Source organism: Carassius gibelio, chromosome B1 (genome assembly GCF_023724105.1).
Source record: "Carassius gibelio isolate Cgi1373 ecotype wild population from Czech Republic chromosome B1, carGib1.2-hapl.c, whole genome shotgun sequence".
NCBI lineage: Eukaryota > Metazoa > Chordata > Actinopteri > Cypriniformes > Cyprinidae > Carassius > Carassius gibelio.
The window spans coordinates 99,597-121,970 of NC_068396.1; the positions used below are offsets into that span (position 1 = coordinate 99,597).

Sequence of the window (22,374 nt, forward strand, 5' to 3'; positions counted from 1 at the left end):
AGCGAAACTGATTTTAGACTTGTGTCTCACGTGTGCACAGGTAAACCCACACAAACCCATTGAACAATATGCATTACAGCATCTGGAAGCACCGTTTCAGCATGTACAAATTGACTTTACACACATGCCGCCAGTAGGTAATCTGAAATATATTTTGGTAATTGTAGACTGATTTTCGAAGTGGCCAGAAGCATTTCCATGTGCGAAGCAAGATGCTAAAACTGGTAAAGATTTTATCTAAGCAAATAATTACTAGATTTGGCATACCTACCACTATTGAAAGTGATACAATGTTCACATCGAGAGTAACACAAATACTCGTTAAAGTATAGTAGACTGATTGGCACCTGAACATACCTTATCATTCACAGTCTTCGACAAATGTGGAGAGACTTAATCAAACTGTTAAAAGAAGGCTCACTAAAGGCTCTTAAGATATAGGAAAGAAATGGGTAGATTTGATACCTGCAGTATGATGATGATAAGAATGACTCCATCTTCCAACACTAAGTTCTCACCATTTGAAATACTAATTGGTAGACCTTTCCCAATCCCATGGGTTGTGCAGGCATTACTTCCTTAGGTGACCTGGAGGTGATACAGGAGGACTACGTAACTTCCCTTATTGAGAAACTTAATTCCAAATGTGCTGATGTTTCTCTGTGTCTTCCTCTCCCCTCAGAAAAACCTACTCACCCCTTTGTTCCAGGATAGATTGTGCTGATCAAATGCCTGAAGCAGACGTAGGTGGGAGAAGTATCTGAAGTATCATCCTACAGGAGAGCAGGCAAGCTCCAATTCAAAAAAGAATCTCAAACGGGGATTCATCTAGCAGAGAGGAAAAGGCACTGCGATTAAGCAGAGGAAGTAAGTACCTCTGATAGTGAGGTGAGGGTTGTCCAAGGCAGATGAGATAGATGGCCCATTGAGTCAAAACAGTGCTAACTCCTTATACAACCCTGTTAACATTAAGGACTAAATTCAATTGATGGACGTACCGCTGTTAGAGAGTTTTACTCTGTGTATGGTTGCTGAAGTTGTTGAAGACTTCAGTGAAATTATTGAATGTTTGGCTCAACATACAGAAGTGATTGGAGCGTACAGAAGTGTAATATATTAGGTTCCCAAAAACTAAATGAGCTAATGCCCGTATTTGATCTGTTAAGAGAATGGACATTAGTGCAGGGACAGACATGGTATGAAGTAGCATTAAAAGCAATAGACAATCTGGGATTCCGTGCTAAAAACATTGTTTTTGGTTATGAAGACCTCCAAATACTGCATTAGTAAATATAGTGTCACGCTGTCTGGTCTCTGTTTCCCTGGGTGTCCACTAGGGGTCTCACTTCCCCATAGGCACCTCACTGCAGGCACTACAATTCCCACAAAGCCTTGTCCCTTCATCACAGTAATTGCACTCTTGTTAATTGCACTCAGGTGTCTTCACTTATTAGTCATTATCCTCCCTATATTTTCCAGTCTTTGCCTGTTTGGCAAAGTCCTGTTTGGGAGTCCTTTCCTTCTGTTACCCAGTTTCCTCATCTTCAGAGTTCCTGTTCCCGTTCCCGTTCCTGTTCCTTTCCTGTTTGTTTTGTTTTGGATTGATTTCTGGTTTTGACCCCGGCTTGTTGGATTCTGATTTGGATATCCCTTAATTAACCACACTGCGATTGGATCTCTCGTCTCCTGTATTTCCCTGAGTTCCGATCGTCACATATAGTAAATCCCAAGGAGGCACACAAGAACAAAGTATTAATCATATACAGTATAGAATAGATAGTCACACAATCACTTGTTGAAGCACACTATAAGTTCTTATGCCGAGAAGAATAGAAGGGAATCAGAAGCCATGGCGCCCATTTAGATTGTCAGGTATGTGTGGGATAAAAGAAACATCATGTGTCCTATTGACAATAGCCCTAATAGTTGTGGCAGTAATTTTCTTAAGGCAAGTGGAGAGTGAGGTGGAATGACACAACACCTCAAAAGAGGGAACTATCAGAGTCAATGAAAAGTCCACCATATGCCAATCCGTTAAATAAGGCAGGTAAGAGACGAGAGTTTTTTGTGCGACCCTATATCTGTGAGTGTAGGACCGATGATGAATCAAAAATACTGTATATAAGAAACATTTATGGTACAGACTTTTATTTCTATTCAGAAGCATACAGTTGGTCAGACATCAAAGCTTATTATTGGACAGGAGCATGGGGAGTTAATGTAAGATTCAAGGTAGAAATAGTAATGAAGGAACAACCAGGAATGATCTGGAGAGGTAAGGGATATGCATTGTTATTGAATATCACAATATCTAATGTACAGTACTCTGACACTGGAGTATATTATTGTGCATGGTCCATACGAGGAGGGGGTGTTTAAATTCAGATTACTGTGGTATTACCAGAAACAGAAAAGATCATTGAAAAGGTACTCTCTGATTTGTCTCCACACCCAATTGACCTACCACAGGATGCATCCACAAAAGATATAGAATTTATTATGTGTTCAGATCTGAGTGATAATATTAAGGAACTTAGGACAGCTAAGGCCAGATGTGAAGGAAATTATGAATGTGCATTAGCACGATTGCAAAGAGGAGTTCTGAAGGAAGAAATAGATAGAGAATGTTGGATCTCAGCATGGAAAACACACCCAATAACCTCAGACATGGTATGTCTTGAAAAGAAATGTGATGTACCACAACAGATGTCTAAAATTTTACAGATGACAAATAATCTAAGAGCAGATAGAGCAGTGATGTTTTCTCTCAAAGATTATAATTGTTCATTGTAACAATAAACAAACTTCATAATCACGGGAAGATTAGATTAGCACCACATCATAAACAGTTACAAATTATACTAGTTACAAAAATCAAGATCCCCCTATAGGTTAACAAAATCATCCAAAAAACACATAATCAACACATTGACATCAAACAGCATCAAATTGTAATTCTAAACAGTTTTAACAATCAGTCAGGCTCCATAGTCACTCAAACTCATCGTGAATACATAGTAGAAACAACACCTCATTCAAAACAATTGCATGACTATAACATTACATTAAATAATGCTTCATCGTTCATACCCATAGGTGATAAAGTTTGAAGGGTGTAAATCCAAAACAGTTCGCGTCTCTGTAGAAGTAATTCAATGTCTCCACTTCTAGGTGGCAATGTTACTTTCTCAATCCCACAAAAGCGTAAAGAGGTTACATCGTGATTCAAAGTTAAAAAGTGTGCCGCATCTGGATAATTTAGATCTTTTCTTCTGATCGAACTGTTATGTTCACTGATTCTTTGTTTCAATTGACGTGACGTTTTTCCCACATAGCCTATACCACAAGGACAACGGATCAAATACACAAAATGAGTGGAAACACAAGTAATCACAGATTAAATTTTTTTTTAAAAAAAACTGGCATTTGTTGTCTTCTGATTCGGAGTTGAGCGATATTTTTAGACATCCTCCTTTGATTGTACACAAACGTGCTAGGAATTTAAAAGACAGCTTGGTACTGTACATGCTTGTTTTCTGAGCGTTAGCCCTCGTGCATCTCAGAGTTTACGTAGTCCTATACAGAAGGGCAATTATAATTGTGGGAATTGTGCTCCGTGTAATAATACTTTTAAAACATCATCTTTTTTTTTTTGTCATCCTAGAACTGACAAAAAATGAAGTATCAAATCTGTGATTACTTGTGTTTCCACGACTAACATTGTGTAATCCAGAACATGTGTATCTCATGATCTGTTTCTCCCAGGATCCGTTCAGCTGAATTATTGAGTTTGTTTGTCATTTCTATTCAGAGTCAGTGCTGGAGATCAGATTCTGTTTTATCATGACATTCATCAACTTTGAATAAACACTGTATTAAATCATCTTCAATGATGAGAGATAGGAGTCTCCATCGTGTTTTGTGTATCAGGGTTTTTAAGTTAAAATCAAGATTTTATAAAAATTAAAAAAATAAACTCCTCTTGGAGTATTTGTGATGAAAATTATTTAAAGACCTGCAAAGAAAATGATCATCCTAATAAAGGATTACATCTGTTTTGTTATAGTTCAATTCCGCAGAAGAGATCAGAAGCAGAGTCCATCTGTGTGTTTTTGAGGAGTGATTGGTCTATGGGTCATCCAGTGGAGTTTAAGAGTGGAGATAGAAAGACAAATCTGTCCCCAATAGGTAGACTTGTTTGTTCGTCCTTTTTTAAAAATCTTCATTTTTATCTGATATTTTAACATACAGTCAGGTCCATATATATTTGGACACTGACAACATTTTGATAATTTTGGTTCTGTATGCCACCAGAAAGAATTAAAATAAAACAATCAAGATGAAATTGAAATTAAGACTTTAAGCTCTAATTAAAGGGGGTTGAACACAAATATATAATAAAATGCTTAGGAATTACAATCATTTTTATGCACAGTCCCCCACTTTCAGGGGCTCAAATGTAATTGGACAAATAAATAAAATGTTCACTTTGAATATCTTGTTGAAGATCCTTTTTGCAGGCAATGACTGCCTTAAGTCTAGAACTCATGAACATCACCAGAGACTGGGTTTCCTCCTTTGTGATGCTTTGTAAATCACCTGAGTGTTTGAAACAAATCCTTCTGTGAGATGACTTACACAGAGTAAGGCATGCAACTTATGCCATAGTATTCTAAACAGTAATAAAGGCTCTGTCGATAAGCATTGCATTAATATATACTTTATTATAATGACAATTATAATAATAATTATAATAAGAACTAAGATTACCCATATATTGTCATAGTCATGTGATTTGGGTCATTGTCCATTAGTACTCTGAAGTGAAGCCCAATCAACTTTGCTGCATTTGACTGAATCTGGCCAGAGTGTATATCCCTGTACACTTCAGAGTTCATCCAGCTGCTTCTGTCTCTTCTGTCTCATCATCACTAAACACCAGTAACCTAGCTCATTTTTTGGCAAAGTCTAATCTGGCCTTATTTGCACCTTTTGCTTTAGTCTCGTAAGTTATTCTCCTGATTGTAGTTTTTTGCTTTGTCCAACTTCCCACACTTGCAGAACTCATTTAACCTACAACAATGACAAACCATGGTTCACTGCAAAACTCAGTGTAGCGTGCAACGTGTTTAGCATTTCACACTAGTATGTTCCCATCAGTATGTTCAGTATGGGCCAATTGATAATAAGAAAGGTGAGACTACTGGAGAGAGGAAGGCAACACAGTAGGTGAGTGAATAATCAACACTGAGCCTCTTAACTGAGTAAAGTTTGATTTTGTATTAGAAAGTAAATTATTTTTTTCCCTTTTTCTTTTGAATGGATGAATCAGGTATGATCACAATTTAGTGTAAAATGAATGGCAATTTTCCTCTTATTACTCTTTTTGGAACTTTCTAGGTACATGAATAGTCCAACTCAGTTGAAACACAATTGTCATGCAATTGGCATAGTAAGGGAAATAATAATAAATAAAAAAAACATTGAATAGAAAATATTTGTATAGTTTGTTTGTTACTCAAAACAATTAGAAAAAAACATAGCTTAACAATACTATCAAACACAATGTTACAATCAATAACTCAATTACTCAAATAAACACTCAAAATGATTCAATGTACAGAATGTGATTCAGTAAGTTCTCTTGCAAATTTCATAGATCACTTTTTTCCATTTGAAAATCAATAGATTTATATGAAATGGATTTTGAGTCAATTGTTCAATTACTTTTGGTCCCTTGAAAAAGGGGCAGGTACATATTCAAGAGCTGTAATTCCTTAATCTTTTCTACAGATTTGATGGAAATACCCTCAAATTAAGCTCAGAGTGTGCACTTTAAGCCCATATTCATCATATAACTGTAACTTGAACATGTTTTGGTCAACAGCTCAAATAATAAAAATTGGGCCTGTGTCCAAATATATGTGGACCTATCTGTATATTGTTAAACAGAGAGATGCATTTAAGAAAGCACTCAATTTCTGTTGATTTAGATAAATGTCTTTTGTCACAAAATACTGTAAATGAAGTGATTACTAACATGACTTTGGTCTGATCAGCAGGTTGTTGTTGTGTTTGTCGTTGATTTGACAGTTTGCCATGTGCTCGTTGTCTTCGTGGTTCCATCTTATTTACTACTCCAGCTGCCGTCACACCTGTGACTTGTTAATCCCTTAGTTCTACCTCTTTTAAGTTCCCCTCATGTGTAGTCTTGTATCTGACTGTTGTGGTGTGAATGTGCTACATTTTGTTTGTGACCTACTCCCCGACTTGTTGTGATTTGTCCCGGCGTGTTTTCATAGGCTCAAAGTGCAGTTTAGTGTTTTCAGTTTGTTTTCTGTTTCGCTTGCTTTCAGCCTCTCATTTCACCAGACTTCTGTTCCCTAGTTCCTGTCCTGACATTACCAGACCTGTGCTTTGTGGCTTCTCCACTCCTACCCCCAAACCCTCTATTATAATAGAACTAAATATGAAATGAAATAAATTATGTATATGAATTGTATAAATAAAATTAAATAACTGTAATTACAGATTTAGGTTATTTTTAGGGAATAAATCAAAGAAAGTTGTATTAATTTTTTTTGAGGATTAAAATCTGGTTACCTGAGTGCTGAGTGCTGTATCAAAATATATTCATAGAAAGTTGACTGGAAGGAAAAAGTGTGGTAGGAAAAGGTGCACAAGCAACAGGCATGACCACAGCTTTGGGAAGATTGTCAGGAAAAGCTGATTCAAGAACTTGGGAGAGCTTCACAAGGAAAGGACAGAAGCTGGAGCCACCACACTCCGACTTCTTCAGGAAAAGAACTACAGCTGTCACATTCCTAGAAGCAAGCCACTCCTGAACCAGAAAAAAATATCAGAAGCATTTCACCTGGGGAAGGAAAAAAAAGAACTGGACTGTAGCTCAGTGGTCCAGATTCCTCTTTTCAGATGAAAGTAAATTTAGCATTTCATGTGGAAATCAAGGTCTGGAGAAGACTGGAGGGTCCGAATTGTAGCAGTAGTTTAGGCAAAACTATTGAGTGCATAATTAAACATACTTTGGAGATCTTGAACATTTCCGTTTTTTTAAGTCTTTTTTGACTGATCTTTGGAGTAATTCTTTTGAATGTATTCCTTGAAAGAAGGTGTGGTCCTTACCTAACAAATATTTGATTACTAATAAGGTTAAAGAGATATTTTGATGTTGCTACACCCGTTTTTACCCTGTCAAACTTTATCTTAAAAAAATGTTTCCTCAGATGGATCCCCTCTGCTCCAAGATGACTCTGTATGTCATCTTTTTTGGGGATTGTGTCTAACCTTTTGGAAGAAATTCTATTTGCACGTGTCTTAGACAACAAAGACAATTTTTCTTTGTTTAAGGATATCTTTATTTTGTTTTTTATAACTCTCACAAGAATGTAAAACACAAGTATTTTCTAATAAATCTATTTATTTTCCTATATCCTTTTTTTTATACATAAATGTACATTTTTGTCTGTTAAACCTCTATTTCTTATTTTTTGTAAAGACCTGAAGTGTTAGTTTGGTTGTCATAATCTAATTTGATCTGTAAATGTGGCGTTATTGTTGTTTTTTCGTTTATATTCAATAATAAATAAATAAACTGCAAAAGTTTATATATATATAAAACAACAACAACAACCCTAACTTACATCAGCGTGATCAAATCTACATCAAGACAAAAAACGTTTGAAAAGTGATATGTAATTATGTGCTCATTAGATTACATGGAGAGGGCGGGGTTTATGACCAGCCACCTGGGGTCGATCGAAACGCAATGGCTTCACTTTTGAGGACTAGTGCGACACACTGATTTAAACAGCTAGAATCGACTCTATACAGAACATCAAAGTGTTTCATAGGAACATTTATCAAAGCTACGCCATGATTTTCGTGTAGCTGCTTCATAGAAAGTCTGTGGATTTTGTGAATCTGTGTAAATAAGGTGAGTGCTAATTCTCAGGTATTTTACAGTGACTTCCGCTTTCAGATTTCCTCTAAAGAGCGTTTATTTTTTATGTGTTTTAATATTTTCTTTTGCAAGCAAATTAACGTGGTTTGATTAGTGTTTGGTGTTGTCTGTAACAAAAATGCCATGTCATTTTATACAGGACCCTGTAGATGAGGAGGCTGCATTCATTCATACATTTAGTAACATTAATCTAATAACACAATCTTAAATATTAATTTCAGTTGAATAATATAATACATCAGCAATAGATTGATTTAGATTTATGCACAGCTGTATTTTTTAAATAAACCTTAAATTATCATCAAGTGGTTCATAGTAAACAGAAAATTGTCTAACAACAACTTGCAACTGTAATGGCTCTGTGCAGTTTAGTCCTGGATGATTTTTCTGCTTTAATAATAATAATAATAATAATAATAATAATAATAATACTAATAATAATAATAATAGTTAAATAAAATTTAATAATAGTTTAAAGAGGTACCATGGATCTGAAATGTCTACCAATCAAAATAACCCAAATCAATACCATTTTTGATGTGAGTTATGACCTGATGAGAACCAATGTCTTACATACTTTATACATGAGCTGGAGAAGGATAGTAAATTAACCTAAAGAAATAAATAATAATAAAAACATTATTTGTATAAGGCAGTTTCACTCAGTTGCAGCTGTCAGTCTGGGACTGCACACTTCTGCACATGTGAGGACTCAAATGCCATGACAGTGTATCACACAAAATCAGTAACTGTTTGCAATCAAATCCTTTTCCTTTTCTTGCAACTTGATAAAATCCATTGCAATGAACGTCATCCAGATGTTTAATTCACTATCATTCTGATCATTATTCCTGCTGGTGATCACTTCAATCCACAAGTCGTTCTTATAGGTTAGGCTATTTTAATTTAATTTGATTTAAAAACAACAGGCTTAGTATATATAGCATCATTTAATATTAGCGAGCATTGCAAATAAATTAGTTGCAAAATGTTTAACTTTCTGTCCGGTTGTTAAGGTCAGAAAAAAATAAAATAATCACATTACTATATGTTATAGCATATGAGATAGAATCATTCTGTAAATGGTGATCATCACCAAAATAATATGAATATTAGCATTTCCCGTGCTGCGACATCCAGTTAAGTGCGTATAATTAGAATCAAACAAACAATATAATTCATATTCTCAAAGATTAAAGATTAAAAAAAAAAAAAAGAAAAGGTTGCACTTACAGCGTACTTACCCAAGAAAGTACTGGTAAAGTTTAGGGTTTAGCTGAGGGTAAGTTGTTGGTGTTTTCTGGAATATACCCTAAATGCTTTCTAGTGACTTCTGCATTCATATTTCCTCTAAATGAAATTTATTTTTATATGTTTAAATAGTTTATTTTGCGAGTAGATGAACTGGTTTGATTTGTGTTAGGTGTTGTGTGTGTGTGGTTGATTTGATCATTTGTTAACACACGACTAACATTTTGTATCTGAGTGAACGCTGCATCTCATGATCTGTTTCGCTCAGGATCCGTTCAGCTGAATTATTGAGTTTGTTTGTCATTTCTATTCAGAGTCAGTGCTGGAGATCAGATTCTGTTTCATCATGGAGGACACACAAACATCCTCAGATCAAGAGTTTTCTCCAGGATGCAGGTACTTTGAAGAAACACTGTATTAAATCACCTTGAATGATGAGAGATGGGCATTGTGTTCATGTGTCTGGAGATTTTATGACCCATAAATTGACTCATCATTTTGTGTTTTTGATTAAAAAAAAATCCTTAAAGACCAAAAATGATTATCATAAGTTAAATTGTTGTGTTATAGTTCAGTTCATCAGAAGAGATCAGAAATGGAGTCCAGCTGTGTGTCTGTGAGGAGTGATTGGTCTATCCATCATTCAGTAAAATTTAATAATGGAGATACAAAGATTGATCTCCGGTATATTTCTACAATAGGCCTATATGATATATTCTTCTTGTATATTGATAAATTATATATATATATATATATATATATATACATATACATTTTTTTTTTTTACCATTCAAATGACTGACTTTAATCTCTCTCTCTATTATAGTTCAGTTTATCAGAAGAGACCAGAACCAGAGTCCAGATGTGTGTCTGTGGGGAGTGACACATCTATGCATCATCTTGTAACATTTAAGAGTGGAGATATAAAGACTAATCTCAGGTAAATTTTTATGTAAATATTATTATTATAGCATGCCATTCTATATAATAAAGATAGTGTTAACTTTATTTTGAAATATTTTAAAGGGGGCATAATACGCACAGTTTCACCCAATCTCCAATGTTAATCTAGAGTAGAGTAGTACTGCTCCTTCATATGTCCAAAAATCGTATCGAATTTCATAAAAGAAAGATACAGCTTTATGATTCTCTTTGAAAACATCTGAGCTCCTGGAGGCGCACCGTGGGTGGAGCTAAAGATTGACTAACAAATGCATGCCGATTGCCAACAAAACAAAGATAAAAAGATATTTGATGCCATTTCACTTACGATCTGCAGTTCAAAATCATGACTGGAATCTTTTACAGCTGGGTCAGCTCTGTCTTTCAGTATCAAACGATATTGCTGTCCTGGAAAAACAAAATATATCCACTGTTTACACAACGCTGCGTACTTCAGTAAACTGAACAGGTTTGGGGGGGGGGGGGGTCTATGGTTTGCTGCGTAATGTCAGCTTTTGTGATTTGTCATAATAACTGCAGACTGCAGTCAATGGAAATGCTTCTCTATCAGTGCATGCCTGCTCCTCACAGCACAGATCATAAAAGTAGACTAAAGTTTCTGTTCAGTGCTGAGTCATTCAAGTGCAGATCCTCTCATTATAACAAACAAAGTGTAGAGATTAAATAGGCTAATAGATTCAGTGTGCAGTGTAGAGAGATTCATTAATTATAATGAAAGTTTGTGAAATCACGATAAACTAAGTTGAGTGACAAATTTTTAATGATTATAAACATAATTTGCAAATGTGACATTGCATTTATACAACAGTTTCATACACTGATTTTATACAAACATTAAAAGGTGACATCTTTATTAAAAATCTGACTTTTCCACGTTTTAAGTGCCATTATCAGGGCCCCGGTGCATCTGCCACCAAAGGAAATGTGAAAAAGATTAATCCAGTAACTTTGTTTTGGTAAGCCTTTTTCTGCAATAGTCTGAGAAAACGAGCGTGTCTGATTTCGTTCTCTTAGTGACGTGGCAAAGGGATCTCATTATAATATTGCTGCCCCTTAATCTGAAAATTTTCACCCATGGCACCATCATTGTGTTTTTGCAAGCAACAACAGTGTACCAGTTCTAAGGCAGCTGCTTTCTGTCTGTGTGTTATATCAGAAGTTTAAACTTTCCAAACCTATAAGACATCCGTTCATCTTCGGAACACAGTTTAAGATATTTTAGATTTATTCCGAGAGCTCGAAGTCCCTCCATTTGAAAATGTATGTACGGTATACGGTCCATGTCCAAAAAGGTAATAAAGACATCTTCAGAGTGTGACATCAGGGTGTCCATTAGAATTTGAAGTATCAAATACATTTTGGTCCAAAAATAACAAAAATGATGTAACATGGTATAAGGCTAGTTAGGTATGCAGGAGCTAAACCATTTAGGGCCTTGTACGCAAGTAATGATAATTTGTAACTGATACGGAACTTAATAGGTAGCCAGTGCAGAGACTGTATAATTGGGGTAATATGATTATATTCTCTTGACCTGGTAAGAACTCTAGCTGATGCATTTTGGAATTTTTTAGCTTGTTTATTGAAGATGCAGGACAACCACCTAGAAGGGCTTTACAATATTCCAGTCTAGAGGTCATGAATGCACGAATTAGCTTTTCTGCATTTGTAGCTTGGCAATGTTTCTAAGGTGGAAGAATGCAGATTTTGTAACATGGGAAATATGGTTTTCAAAAGATAAGTTGCGGTCTAATATAACACCCAGATTTTTGACTGTAGAGGAAGTAACAGTATATCTATCTAGTTGCAAATTGTAATCTACAAGATTCTATGTACGTTTTTTGGTCCAATAATTAATATTTGGTCCAATAATAATTAATATTAATATTGGTCATCCACTCTTTTACATTTTTAACACACTTTGTTGGCTTAGATAATTTAGAAGTTTCATCTGGTCTTATTGAGATATATAGCTAAGTATCATCAGCATAACAGTGGAAACTAATCCCGTATTTTCTCATGATATTACCAAGGGGCAACATGTACAGTATATTGAAATTAGAGGACCTAGGATGGATCCTTGTGGCACTCCATATTTCACTGCTGATAAATGAGATGACTCCACATTTAAATAAACAAAAGGGTAGCGATCAGACAGGTAGGATCTAAAACATCTTAGAGCCTGTCCCTGAATACCTGTATAGTTTTGTAATCTATCTATGAGTATGTCATGATCTATTGTGTCAAACGCAGCACAAGATCAAGTAAAATTAGCAATGAGATGCAGCCTTGATCTGATGCAAGAAGCAGCTCATTTGTAATTTTAACAAGTGCAGTTTCTTTGCTATGGTGGGGCCTGATACCTGACTGAAAATCTTCAAACCGATAATTTTTTTTTTTTATTTCTCAAGCATGCCCCGTTGCAACTGGCACCCCAGCCCGTGGCAGAGGCATCAGTTGACACCACAACATGTCTGGACACAGGTTCTAGGGGAATGGCAGCCCTTAGAAATGAGAGGTCCAACCATGAGGTGAAGGTTTGGAGGCAGGCTGGGGGGATGGTCCAGCTCTATTGTGCCCCTTTTGCCAGCAGGGTCGTGACCTCTTCATGCATGACAGGAGCATCCTTGCCCGCCATCGTCGCGCGAACACCTGGAAACCTGGGGGGAATGCTAGGCGAACTGAATTGTGTAGCTGAGCCTGATCATTAGGATGAGCCAGCAGGATGCCCTGGGGAGCTCTAGCCAGGCTCCCAGAAATCGATCCAGTAAGGGGAAGGGAACTACAGGCATGCCGACGGTGGGGCAGCAAAGTGGAACAGACACACCTGGCATGGGAGGCATAGCATCCCTTAGCGGGGCGGAGTGAGAGCACTCGTCTGACTCCAAGTGGCAAAGAGAGCTTGAGCCGGCCCTGCATGGAAACTGGCAAAGGAAGAGGGGAACAAAAGCGGCCAGGAAGCACGTTACCAACTGTTGTTCGTGGCCTCTTGGGACCCAGAGGTAGAGGAAACAACTCTTTTAGTGAAGGTGTGGGTACCACTGGCCAGTGGCGGAACAAAAAGAAAATGAGAAAAAAGGATTCTCCCCCGGCCCTCCTCCGGTGGAAGGAGTGGTCCTGCTACCATCTCCTGATGAGCTGATGTCCCCAACTCCGAGTCGCCCATCTCAGGAACGCCACTTGGTAGGTTAAGGATCAGAGATGGGCTGCGTTGCCCTTCTGTGGCCATCTCCTCACTGCGGCCAGGGTGAAGGCTGAGGCAGCTGTGCTGGTGGCAGTGTGGAGGCAGCCGCAGTCTGCCGGGGCAGGATGTGTTTGATGGCCTCAGACTGCTTCTGGATGGCAGAGAACTTCTGGGCAAAATTCTCTACCGTGTCGCTGAAGAGGCCTGCCTGGGAAATCAGGGAGTTGAGGAACTGAGTCCGATCAGACTCCCCAGGTTCAGCCATTGGTGGTGCTCCTGGACCACCAAAGTGGACCACTGTAACCTTCGTTGCCCGGAGAGTGAGGTCGGAAGCGGCAGAAGCGGCCTGACCCGCAGCTCTGTAAGCCTTGGCCACAAGCGTGGATGACAACTTGCAGGCCTTGGAGGGAAGCTTGGGACCACCACACCATGCCGAGGTGCTCTGAGGACACAGTTGCATCACAACAAAGCGCTCCACTGGGGGAATCCCAACATACCCCTTGGCCGCTCTGCCATCGAAGGCATTGAAGGCGAAGTAAGCACCAGAATGGTTTCGGGCTGTTAAAGGTGCCTTCCATTAACTGGTCACTTCCTGGTGCACTTCTGGAAAGAAAGGAACCAGCAGGGGCTGCTGGCGATCAACCCGTGCAGCCCCCAGGAACCAATCAGCCAGCCTTGAGCGCTCAGGACAGGGTGGAGGATTTCACTCAAGCCCGATGCTCTCAGCTGCCCGGGAAAGCACTGCTGTCAGCTCGGGATTGGACTCTGGCAACGATGGCACTCCCAAGGAAGGCAATGCAGCCCAATCCTCATTTCCAGAGGACTCAAGTCCGCCTTGTGATGCGCCGATTGACATATGGTCTTCCTCCTGAGCCCTGAATGAGATGTCAGGACTCTGAGAGGGTCCAGTAAACTCATCCAGAAACCCAACCGGCTGCGGCGTTTGTAAGGGGGGGGGTGTGGCCCGAGGAGGTTTGCTCTCCAAGGAAGCCTCCCACGGTAACCCTCAGATCCCCCTGGTCACCAGCCGAAGTAGCCCTCTTACGAGAAGAGGAGCTAGAACGGGGTGTGGGGACTTTATACATTTTAAGATAATTAAGTCTCGATCTTAAGGCCAAGATGGTCATGTCCCCACAATGAGAACATGAGTCATCCACAAACGCAGTCTCAGTGTGATGACACATGACACATCGATAGTGGCTGTCCCGAGGAGCGATATATCTGAATGTATAGAATGAAAAACTTACCCAACCCAGGGACACTTTAGCTTCAGATGATCTTGATTTCTCAGGTGTGTCTCCTGTAGAAAAACCACATCAGCATTCAACCTTTTCAAATGGGAGAATATTTTTGATCTTTTGATGGGGTTACCCATTCCTTTAATATTCCAAGTAAGAAGTCTTAAATTAGCCATTTACCTCACTATAAACCACTAGCTTGACTACATCAGACTTCATACTTCTGCTCAATTTCAGTTCGCTTCTGTACTCCGTCTGAGACAGCAAACTATCTCTCAGATTTCCTATTTCCTATCTCCCAGGCTGAGAGCCGTGACATAAACGCTAAGCGCCGAATTTAGGATTGTAGTTTAGGTTAGGGAAATAGAACATGGGACTTCTATGCGCTCTGTTGTGGAGAATATTCCCGGCATTTGCCAACTGAAGCCCGAACTAGAAGAGTGATTGTTTCACATTTTGAATGGAGGTGATGTTGTGGCCCTACTTCCGAGTCCCGACAGGTTGTGGGAAAAGTTAAATTTATCAACTGTTACCAATTGTCAGTGAGAAACTGGCAAGGCCAAAGTCCGGCACAATGATAATTGTGATTGTGAACTGCCATGTTCCCTCCGGTATTTTGCTCGATGGTTTTGTTTTTGCAGCATACCTGTTTACAGCCGGCGAATAACACACGTAATAACCAAACGTTATGTGATTTGGCTTATGGGGACACCAATGATTTTAAACTTCAGACAAGCATCCCCCACAAGAAAGTAAATGCTTGTCAATTATGCCCTTCCAGACTCTGTCTACGAAGCAAAGCGAAGTAGCAGAGTTTGGTATTACCAGGCTAATAAACCACACCACTTGGGGTGAACATGTGTAAATGCACCTCCTGTAAAGAAAATACAAATAAAAAATCAGGCCAGAAAATACAAATAACAACCAGAACACCCACCTAACATCCCCAAATGATGTGAACTCGTGTTGACTCCAACTGGAGCAATATCATAGTTACTGCTAATGATTAGAAACTCTTAGACAAAAGCTTGAGACCTGCAGAATATACAGTTTGAGTAATATTAATAATGAAAATGCAAAAATATTCATATTAAATCAGAAAGCCTGCTTTAACCAATAACACCACACTTACAGTATATTACAGATAAAATAGGAACACCGTTTGAGTTCTTATAACATTAAACAAATTTTGGATTTGTGCCTGTGTAGGACACTCTAACAGTCTCCGAGAGTATGTAAACCAAACCACACTCCATTTTTTAAGTCCAGTGACTAATGACTAAGGCATATTGCTAAGATGAATGGATTAGCTTACTCTGGTGACAAGATAACACTTAGTTAGGACCTGACTCGACTCAACGTGGACCACGGGGACCTGGTCTGTGGGGACCTGATTCGACTCTGGATGGTCACCTGTGGCTGCCATCTTGTGCAGTGGCGCTGGGCTGGTGACCATCTTGTGCAGTGGTGCTGGGCTGGCTGCCATCATGGAGAGACAGGTGTGGTCGTGTATCCTTTTGACTACAAAGGTAACTGGTGAACCCCCAAAAGTCCAGGACCTCCAGCCCCTTCATCTCCCACCCAGGCAAAGGATTATCCAGACCGTTGTTAAACAGGTCCTTCAGTGCTTCCTCATTATACCCCAGCCCTACTGCCATTGTCCAAAAGATCTGCGCAAACTCACCCACCTCACTCCCCTTTTGACAGAGGGTGATTAGGTTCAGGAACCTCCCCCTCCGCTCCTCAATGCTGGCTGGGGAGCGGGAAAAAAAAATCCCACACTGCTGGATCTGGGCATGATGAGATCCAATTGCAGTGTTTTAATGGGGTAATCAAAAATCTAAATCCTAAAACAGGCTAGAGGTCAATAACAAGGAAATCAGTCCAAAAAGAAAAGAAACATGAAAGAACACGAGAAAGATGAGTGACGGAAACAGACCGGTTTATATAGACAGGTGAGAACGATGAAAGTGGAGACAGCTGAGTGCAATTAATTTCTCCTTTTAACATGCTTTCCTAAAAGCACATATTGCATAAAGCAAAATGGTATATCAAGTAATATTGTTATATATAAAATCATCTTTATACAATTTTTGGTATATAAAAATAAAACCCTGAAACCCTGATTGGTGAGTTGAAAAAAAAAATCTCATTATTTTTGCCTTTCATGTGTACTCATTGCCTCTTACAAACTAATTGCAAATGTTAATGCAAAGCGTAAAGTAAATAATACTTAAATTTGAATGAATCTGAACGAATTGCGTTGATGGGTTGCTCTTGCTTCGCTCTTGGGATGCATGCGCGCTCTTCCAGGACAAATGCTTTTACAAGGAGTTCCATCCTTCATGATGCCATGAAGAGCCACAACCAAAAAAAAAAAATAATAATAATTTTAAAAAAATTCTAAGAAACCCGGAAGAGTATATTTGTCACAGAAATACTCTGTTGTACTCCCAAATCATTTTTTAAAAACTTTGTTAAAGCGTTGGATTATCATGCGAAACATGGACTGTGTAAATAACTCGACATGAAACATCCTTGGACTCCCCCTTGACATATATGTGTCCCTGGAGCAAAAATGAGTCGCTGGGGTATATCTTTAGCAATAGCCATAAAAAAAAAAAAAAACATTGTATAGGTCAAAATTATAGAATTTTTCTTTTTTATTTATTTATTTTTTATTTATTTTTTTTTTATTTTTATTTTTTATTCTAGAAATCATTAGGATATTAAGTAATGATCATGTTCCATGAAGATATTTTGTAAATTTCCTACTGTAAATATATCAAAACTTAATGTTTGTTTAGTAATTTACATTGCTAAGAATTCATTTGGACAACTTTTCTCAGTATTTAAAGTTGTTGTTTTTTTGTTTGTTGTTTTTTTTTGCACCCTCATTTTTCAGATGTTCAAATAGTTGTATATTCCAAATATTGTCCAATCCTTATAAACCATACATCAATGGAAAGCTTATTTATACAGCTTTCCAATGATTTATAAATCTCGGTTTCAAAAAATGGACACTTAAGATGTTACCCAGAGATGCATGTGTGAAAACTCTCTATTTAACATCTTTTGTAATAAAAAAAAAAAAAGTAAATGATCATGAATTGCACTTTAAAGTGATTTGTTTAAAAGTGATTTGTTGTACTTTGGTAAATATGGTAATTTAGAGGATTCACTTTAGTCTCTCTCAGTTATAGATCAGAAGGAGAGTCCAGCTGTGTGTCTATGAGGAGTGATGCATCTGTTCCATTAGATTATATGGGTGAAGAGACCGAAACTGATCTCAGGTGATCTCGGTGATCTCCATTTTTGTAAAAAAAAAAAAATTCATTAGGATACAGAATAAATAAGCTTATTTTATTTATTAATGTTGTATTTTAATTTTATAGGCATGAAGTCCTCAACAGGTTTAGATCAAATCTGCTGAAGAAGTTTAAGCATCTGTATGAGGGAACAGCGATGCAGAGAAACCCAACACTCCTGAATGAGATCTACACAGAGCTCTACATCACAGAGAGTGAGAGTGGAGAGATCAGTAATGAACATGAGGTGAGACAGATTGAGACACAATCCAGGAGAGCAGCAACAGCGGACACAGCCATCAAATGCAGTGAAATCTTTAGACCTTTACCTGGACAAGACAAAGCCATCAGAACTGTGCTGACAAAGGGAGTCGCTGGCATTGGAAAAACAGTCTCTGTGCAGAAGCTGATCCTGGACTGGGCTGAAGGGAAAGAGAATCAGGACATCCAGCTCATATTTCCACTTCCTTTCAGAGAAATCAACCTGATGAAGGACAAAACACTCAGTCTTTCAGATCTTCTTCATGTCTTTCTCCCGGAAACTAAAGAAATTGAAATATCCAGTGATGAATATAAAGTGTTGTTCATCTTTGATGGTCTGGATGAGTGTCGTCTGTCTCTGGACTTTAAGAGCGAAGTGAAAGTGTGTAATATATCTGAATCAGTCTCAGTGGACGAGCTGCTGATGAACCTCATTGTGGGGAATCTGCTTCCCTCTGCTCTCATCTGGATCACCTCCAGACCAGCAGCAGCTGATCTCATCCCCTCTGAATGTGTCCATCGAGTGACAGAGGTACGAGGCTTCAATGAGCCACAGAAGGAGGAATACTTCAGGAAGAGAATCAGTGATCAGAGTCTGGCCGACAGGATCATCTCACACCTGAAGTCATCAAGGAGCCTTTACATCATGTGCCACATCCCAGTCTTCTGCTGGATCTCAGCCGCTGTTCTGGAGAAGATGTTGAGTCGAGCAGAGAGAGGAGAGATTCCCAAGACTCTCACTCAGATGTACACACACTTCCTAATCCTTCAGACCAACATCAAACATGGGAAGGACTATGAGGAGAAGGTGACAGATGAAGACATGATCCTCAAACTGGGGAAAGTGGCTTTTGAGCAGCTTGTGAAAGGCAACCTGATCTTCTATGAGGAAGACCTGAGAGAGTGTGGCATTGATGTGACAGAAGCATCAGTGTACTCAGGATTGTGCACTCAGATCTTCAGAGAGGAGCTGGGCTTGTATCAGGGGAAAGTCTTCTGCTTTGTTCATCTGAGCATTCAGGAACATCTAGCAGCTCTATATGTGCACATTTTATTTAAAAATGATAAATACAGAAATTCGCTTGAGCCCATCACCAAACAGTCTAAATTGAAGGACTGGTTTCAGCTCAATTCATCAGAACATGTTTCATTATCTGAGCTGCATCAGAAAGCTGTGGATGAGGCTTTACAGAGTAAAAATGGACATCTGGATCTTTTCCTGCGGTTCCTTCTGGGTTTGTCAGTGGAGTCTCACCAGATTCTCCTACAACAAATAATGAAACACACAAGAAGCAGCTCTGACAGAAATGAGAAAACAGTTGAGTACATCAAGAAGAAGATTAGGACCATTGACTCTCCGGAGAAATCCATCAATCTGTTCCACTGTCTGAATGAACTGGGTGATCATTCACTAGTGGAGGAAATACAACAGTATCTGAACTCTAGAAGAATAAAGGAAGCTAAACTCTCTTCATCTCAGTGGTCAGCTGTAGCTTTTGTGTTGTTGACATCAGAAGAGGAACTGAATGAGTTTCGTCTTGATAAATTTGTTAAAAAAAAGAATGAGCCTGAAAATATGAAAGTTCTTCAGAAGCTGCTGCCTGTGATTAAAGAATCCAGATCAGTTCAGTAAGTATCATTAAGTACAATAATTTCACTGTTTAAACATTATGAAAATCAAAGTTGAAGCTCATAAATCTTAAGTTCTGCAAATGTTGTTCAGAATAATTTGTAATTTTTAAAGGGGTCATGAACTGCCTTTGTTTGTTATTTTATACTGTTTTCTGTGATCCACTGTTACGTTCTCCTCCCAGTCTAGTAACGAAGAAAAGTAAAGAAAAAGGCAAGTAACAAAGAAAAAGAGGGGTAACGTTAAAAACGTAGAATTACGTAGAGGATACGCTTCAGCCTCAGGCTTCAGAGTGAAAGCAAACACAGCTTCAAGTACTAGAAAAAGTATTAATTTCTGTTATCTGAATTGAAATGGTTAACAAAAGATGGGAATAAGTCTTCAGGAGAGAGGAGGGCCTAAAATAACAGAGAAAACCTGAGGCTAACGAAGGTTTAAGGGAGCTATCTTCCCTGTACAAAAGCAAAGATGATGATCAACAATAAAAACTTCCCTGACCTCCCTCTATAACCAAATGACAGGAGAAAAATATGAACAGAGCTAATAAGATTACATACAATACCTTTTAATTACCCACATGTAGAGAAATCAACACTAGAAAGCAAACCCTGCATTATATGAGTGGTATTGGAATATAAATCGCAGCACGTTTCAGATTAAAAAACACGACTTCTATTTCTGAAAATATCACAGTTAGGAGATTTATAATGAGACCATATATATATATATATATATATATATATATATATATATTTTACTAGTGGGTGCAGGACACTATAGTTAATGTAAGTGAGGACAGCAAAATAAACTGACAAATTATACCCAAAAATTCTTCATGCAGTGGACTACCAGTAAAACTGATACAAATTTGGGACCAAAAATTATTCAGACCGAGCGTCTGAGACGTTAACCTTTTGTCTTTATGCACTTCCTGATGACTGGGCAGGGTGCCAAGTTAAAGATGGTACATCTGTGCCTTTTTCTCTATGATAATGTGAAGGTATGGGTGATACTGTCAGGCTAATTGGATTAGCACCTATGCATTTGAATGACACTAAGCTGATGAAATCGGGGCCGGGGAAATTCCGGTAACGGGTTGATTCTTCTACTGCATTTTCATGCTTTGTTTAGATTGTCTGCACCTCTATGTATCCCTCCACATTGAAAGGTATAAACTCTTACTGTGCTGAACTATAGTCAGACTTGGATGACTGCAGCAACGCACAGCGAGTCCTCAATAACGAGTAACTTCTGAATGAACCTTTAAGACCAGTACAAATTTGTTATCCTCTGTGTCGTCAGAGAAGAATTAACCTGTTAGCCAGCACCCCTCAGTATGGGACTCACAGCTAAAAGTAACCTACCTAACTTAAAATTGTAACATTTCCTTACTTCAGTATGTTACACACACAATGTTTGTGTCTTTGGAAAGAAGACCATTTGGGCATTACATTCTATCAACCAAATTTTATAATGTTAAAAAATATGAAAAGTTATAGACACTGTTCCTTGAAAGTTTCTTGAAAGTTTTTATTTACCACACTGTATTTTTTTTTATTTGATATAAAAATACATGAAATCAGTCCTGGAGCAATCTAGAAAATTAATGGGTTGAAAGTCACATGTCTCGTGAGTTTTTATTTCAAACCTGAAGAGGATATCATGAAAAATTAGATTCCTGCAAATATTTTTCTGAGAATGTCTAGTTATGTATAGTATAAATATAAAAATATTTAGCAACTGTATTGAAGGCTACAAACTATTTAGTCATGAAACATACCACTGCATATTTTTCAATTATGAAACTATAGACAGAAACTTAGACATTATATAAGTGATTTATTTGAGCAATAGAAAAATATAATAAGAATAATTTGAGTAAGAAAAATAAGATAAGAAAATTAAAAAATATTTAACTTTGTATGCCAATTACAGAACATCCTGAGATTGCTAGAAATGTAGTAATTACAATGAATTACAATGCAAATAAGTGCTAATGTGCTGATGGCCAGTTATAGAGATGGTAATAATACAAATGCCCCATAAAGTCAATAAACCAATCTCTCTACTCCTATTGATGGATTTTCATGTATAGCCATGATAACCATGATTATACAGTAATACCAAGCTGATTTGCACTCAAACAGATGGTAATCATGCAGATACATTCAACATAAAAACACACTCACACATATGTGAAAACTTTTGAAAAATAAAACAAATAAAGAAAAAGGCGATCGCTTCACGAGAGAGTGCCACAATTCAAATAAATTATCTTTTGTCTTTTTTTTTGGAGGATCATCTCATTCTGTTTGTGACTCTGTATGCTGCAAAACCATGCCATTTTTTAACTACCAAGGTGCAGTTTCTGAACATGAGTTATTCCATAATGGACACAAGCACTACTGTCCCTGAAGAAATGAAACTTAAACACAATGATATTGCTTCATTGGACTAAACGTGCTCCATGAGATGTTGATACTGGGTGCAGGCTAACACGTTAATAGACAGCTGTAGGGTTTGGTTAACTAGTTTATCCTCTAAAAATATTATTATCC

The 22,374-nt window shown here is 38.0% G+C and overlaps 1 protein-coding gene across 1 annotated transcript; it reads left to right on the forward strand.

Moving 5' to 3' along the window:
- Window positions 1-17,815: 17,815 nt before the first annotated feature.
- On the forward strand, window positions 17,816-19,834 carry LOC127948570 (NLR family CARD domain-containing protein 3-like). Its single transcript, XM_052545068.1, has 2 exons — window positions 17,816-17,910; window positions 18,013-19,834. The coding sequence occupies exons 1-2, from the start codon at window positions 17,849-17,851 to the stop codon at window positions 19,817-19,819; spliced, it is 1,869 nt and encodes a 622-aa protein (XP_052401028.1). The 5' UTR covers window positions 17,816-17,848; the 3' UTR covers window positions 19,820-19,834.
- The last annotated feature ends 2,540 nt before the right edge of the window (window positions 19,835-22,374 follow it).